The sequence below is a fragment of the Palaemon carinicauda genome, chromosome 44 (genome assembly GCF_036898095.1).
Source record: "Palaemon carinicauda isolate YSFRI2023 chromosome 44, ASM3689809v2, whole genome shotgun sequence".
In the NCBI taxonomy this organism is placed as follows: domain Eukaryota; kingdom Metazoa; phylum Arthropoda; class Malacostraca; order Decapoda; family Palaemonidae; genus Palaemon; species Palaemon carinicauda.
This window is the reverse complement of record NC_090768.1, coordinates 42111978-42116977: the sequence shown is the minus strand read 5'-3', so window position 1 is coordinate 42116977 and position 5000 is coordinate 42111978. Positions and strand designations below refer to the sequence as shown.

The 5000-nt window shown below is 32.0% G+C and overlaps 1 protein-coding gene across 1 annotated transcript in view; it reads left to right on the top strand.

Moving 5' to 3' along the window:
• LOC137634398 (glutamate receptor 2-like) overlaps positions 1–5000 on the top strand; it is an 8640-nt gene that overhangs the window by 1637 nt on the left and 2003 nt on the right. The window contains exons 4-6 of the mRNA XM_068366794.1: positions 2693–2853; positions 3552–3682; positions 3869–4086. Of these exons, the coding sequence (XP_068222895.1) occupies positions 2693–2853; positions 3552–3682; positions 3869–4086 (510 nt within the window). The remainder of the gene's footprint in view (positions 1–2692; positions 2854–3551; positions 3683–3868; positions 4087–5000) is intronic.

Below are 5000 nucleotides of genomic sequence, written 5' to 3'. Positions count from 1 at the left end.
ATTATGTGATAATCCAAATTCTACTAATTTATGTTGTAGGCTATCTAATTATTCCTTCATCATTATTTGTGGATCTAGATGAATTAGTAAACTATGAAATATGTGGCTAACAACGCCAAGGTATAACGAAAGATTCGACATCAAATAACAGGTATTTATTTAGAATAGTTTATGCCATTTGATAAGCTAACCAATACCGTTTTCTTTCACGTACCACTTGCAAAGAGCGAGCCTCACGTCATAATATCTAAAGTGAATGGGACACTGCACGTAACCGGATTTCTTGCCGAACTCATGATTGTTTTGTCACAGCAGCTGAATTTTAGGTTAGTATTTTGGTTTACGGTAGAAATCTTACATATTGAAATACCTTATAATACCTTTCAATATTATTATTTATTTTCCACTGACTGTGTAATCAAATTACAGGGTTAAAAATAAATTTATGATTTTCGTTTATACATTAGCATTAAATTTATGAGTAAGAAATTAATAAGTTTGTATAAATTCATCTCGGAAATAGAAATATATCAAGATGGAACTACTCTATTTCGCTTTGAACAATATCATTGACAAGAAAAAGAATAATAACCTACTTAGGTATGTAGGCTATATATGTATATAAATATATATGTATATAAACACACTAATATAAACATACATAAATACATATACATCCATTAATAAAAAAAAAAATATATATATATATATATATATATATATATATATATATATATATATATATATATAAATATATATATATATATATATATATATAATATATATATATATATATATATATATATATATATATATATATATATATATATATATATATAGGCCTATATATACATATATATACACACACACACACATATATATATATATATATATATATATATATATATATATATATACATAGATATATATAAAACATATATAAATAAAACATACATGCATATATACAATATCTATAAACTTTCCATTAATTAATCTATAATCTATATAACGGATTCCTTTTCTTGCCTTGCATCCCTCTACAAAATGTCAAGCCTTGAATGGATCCAGTCTCCAGACAATGAGCATGGATTACAATTGGACAATGGTACCTGGACGGGATTGGTGGGGCTCTTGGACAGAAAGGTATTGGCTATTGATGAGACTAATATACTTCCGACAAAGTGTCTCTTATGTGGAACAATTTTGCGTCGTTAGTTGAAACAAAATATATTCTACGAGTATTTATATTGGTACAATTTCATCCAAAAATTCGATGTGGGGAAGCGTATTAAGAAAATGACTACCTTAATAGACTTATCTTTAGAGTATATTTCTTTCTAAGCTTTACCTAACCTATGTGTCTAGTAAAATAGACCTTTCTTTTCGCTACGTACAATTCTAATTATTCCACACTACATATATTGCTGACAGTAATAGCATGAGCACCACCTTGATATTCATAACATATGTTCAACAACATTAGATTTAACAAGTGGGTCTACTGGAATGGGTAACCTTCAGGAAAATTCAAACATCATCGAATAACATTAGAACCTTCTAGTGCTAAGAAACAGAAGGATTGATGACCACTAGGAAACTGTGGAAGACACTTGAACAATAATGGGACAAGGTAGAGGAGGAAGCCACACCGAGATACTTGTTGCCAGTGGGAATGGTATTACTTTACACAGACTTTTCTAAGATTTCTCTTCAGATGACACAGGAACTGAAACCAGACACATTTGACCTTTATGAATTTTGTCTGCAGTTTACCATCCTTTTCAATCTTATCAAATTCAAACTGACTAATTACTTGGCTACTCCAGCTTAATTTAATTCTGATATATATCCATGATTGTAATTTTAATAATTTGCTAAGATCTATGATTCACTGTACCAATAAACTTGTCATATTTGTTATTAAGAGCCACCTACGTATGAAGTACGATTGATTGTGAATTTCTCATAGTACTATCTGAAAAGATACGGTTACCAAAAATGACATTATAAATCAGATCATGAGTCCTTTATACAGTGGCTTGATACAGGTCGCTTTCCTAATCAAAGGTGTTCATTTCTCTTAAGATTGAAGGCTTCTTTTCAAGGTTCCTGTCAGCATAGACAATGTCAATATCAATAGTAATTCAATCTCTTAAATTGAACAATGCAGATCAATGGCGCCTTTATCTTTAACATGCAAGCAAGCAAAGCTTTCCAGAAATATAAAAATTCCTAAACTTGGGCGGAAGTTTACACATGGGCCTATTCACTCTAGGATGTATGCTAAAACGTTGGCAAGGGATAACAAGCAAGAAGTGTTAGATGCGAGTATGATGAAATTAATTAAATATGTCATCAACATCCTCACATGATTGAGCACATGAAAATGCACAAAATGTCTTATTAACAATTCTTTGGGACATTACAAATGACTAGATGCAAAACTTGTGTGTTTTAATGGAGCATCTTACAGCAGATTCTTTCCTTATTGAAGTCCTAAACAAGTAATAGTAATATTAAAAGAAAGAAAAACGGTCTTATCATCTCTATATAAGAAGGCCGTTTTGGTAATTATATCTTACGTATATCTCGTCTCATTTTTTGGCCAATTATCAACTCATACTTTATGAACATGTATTTAGCCTATCTAAGAAGCATTTAGAAAAACAGCTTTATTTGTATTTTTCACTAGAAAGCTGACGTAGCTGTCAGTCCACTGAGCTTAACCATACCTAGGTTATCGGTGATGGATTTCTCACCTGCTGTTGACCATGACACTGTCAGGATGGTCATCCTGAACCACGTAGACCATGACCCAATGGACTGGGGTACCTACATCGAAGGATTCCATTGGTAGGTAAATGTAATATTCCTTTTTTCTTATTTTACTAAAATACAATACAGTACTTTTAACATGAACTGACAGTTAATTTTACAAACATGACTCCTTCTATAGTGTCTTGAAGATCTAATTTTAAACGTAGAATAAGTGAGATAGCATGTGAACACTAGATATAAAATCTTCCTCTACGTCAGGATTACACTAGTGTATTTAGAGTATTGTTTATTACACTAGTGAATTTAGAGTATTGTTTATTACACTAGTGTATTTAGAGTATTGTTTATTACACTAGTGTATTTAGAGTATTGTTTATTACACTAGTGTATTTAGAGTATTGTTTATTACACTAGTGTATTTTGAGTAATGTTAAATGGCAAAGCCACCTTAAATCAATTATGGAAATCCATTCTAAGCAAAAGCTGTTGGGGATTAGTTTATGAGACTGTTGGGGGTTTATTAAAAAATCTAACTATGGTCCACATAAGGTTACAATGTGTAACAACTGCTGATGAAATGGAATAAGCATTAGTAATTCACAATTATAGAGACTAACACACTTACAAATGCTATTAATACCATATTGTATGGCAAAAGCTTTTATGATACAGCAGGTGAAGCAGATTCAACATTCAAACTCTATCAAATAACTCTGTTTATCAATGTTGAGTATTAAGTGGAATGTTATTGGTAAAAACCTTTCTCTGTGCAGGTCAGTGTGGATAAGTCTTATAGCCTTATGGTTAGTTATGAGCATTGGAATTGCTAAAGTGGCAGAATCAGATGATGACATAACCATCTACAATTATCTCTTCTACTTCATTGGTGCCCTTGCCCAGCAAGGTAAGATATGACATATCTAATTTGATAAAAACTTACTATATCTCTTGAGCCTAGACTTCGAGGCTTTGATAATCTAGAACATTGCAATGAGGTTTTATATTTGTTTGATGCATTAATATAGTGTTTAATCATGGCATCCTGAATTTTCTTTCAAACTAAGCAATACTTCTCTGTTGTCCCCAAAAGGCTGTGCAGTTGTACCCAGCTACTTCAGGGGCCGTGTCATCCTCTTTTTCTTCTGGGTAGGATCTGTGTTACTGTATGCATCATACACGGCTTGCCTAACATCTCAGCTTGCTGTTGTTCCTGATCAGCAACCTTTTCATTCCTTAAGTGAAGCCATCACGTCAGCTGGGTACTATTTATCAACGAGGAAAGGGACCTCTTACGTTAGTGAGATGAAAGTAAGAGTGGTTAGAGTTCATTTCTCTGTGTTTTTTTATATATAATCTTTTGTTAACCAATTCTATCCTTTTATTGCACAGTGCTTTTAAAGCTAGATATATAACTTAGGATAAGCAAGGTAATTCCTGAATGTTGTGATATAACCTCAAGAAAACAGAAGAAACTGTCAATTGGAGCGAATTTACACTGTTCCCTATAACAACTTCTGTACAGAATATACATTATTTTCATGTACAAAGAGAAAATTATCAATCTAATCATCTGTCTCAACTTGAAGTATGTACTATTTGTGTGATAGTATATAATTCCAATGGAATGAAATAGTAGAAAGAACATTTTAAAAACTTTTGGAGAAGATTTCTAAAGGTCTTAATAACCACTTTTACCCAAATATGCATTAAAGGGGGTCTACTCCAAGGATAGCAAAATGCTACATGTTCAAAGGCCCAAACAGGGAAAGTAGCCCAGATATAAAGTATACACTCTAAATAATAGAATAAATATATTCAAATAAAGTGGAAAAGCTACGTAACAAGCTATGAAACGGGACTTATGTCAACCTGCTCTACAAAACCATACTAAGACCGTTTAAACTTCTGAAGTTCCACTGATTGAACTCTTTAATAGGATCATCCCATAATATGATCACACCTGGAATGAAACCTCGAATACTGTGTAGCATTGAACCTTATAAAAGAAACGGTAAGACTAGTAGAATATACACAGACCTTACAGTGTGTAGTGAATGGTATTGTTTAGGAAGATATGAATGCAGAGGATGGTCAGAAATTTCAAAATTCTTATACAATACATCATCGCCAGTGAGCTACTTGAACGATGGTGTTAGAGAAGAATATCCATATCAGAGATACATAATTTAATAGTATGCAAGGTTTTGTCCAACAAGTTAAAT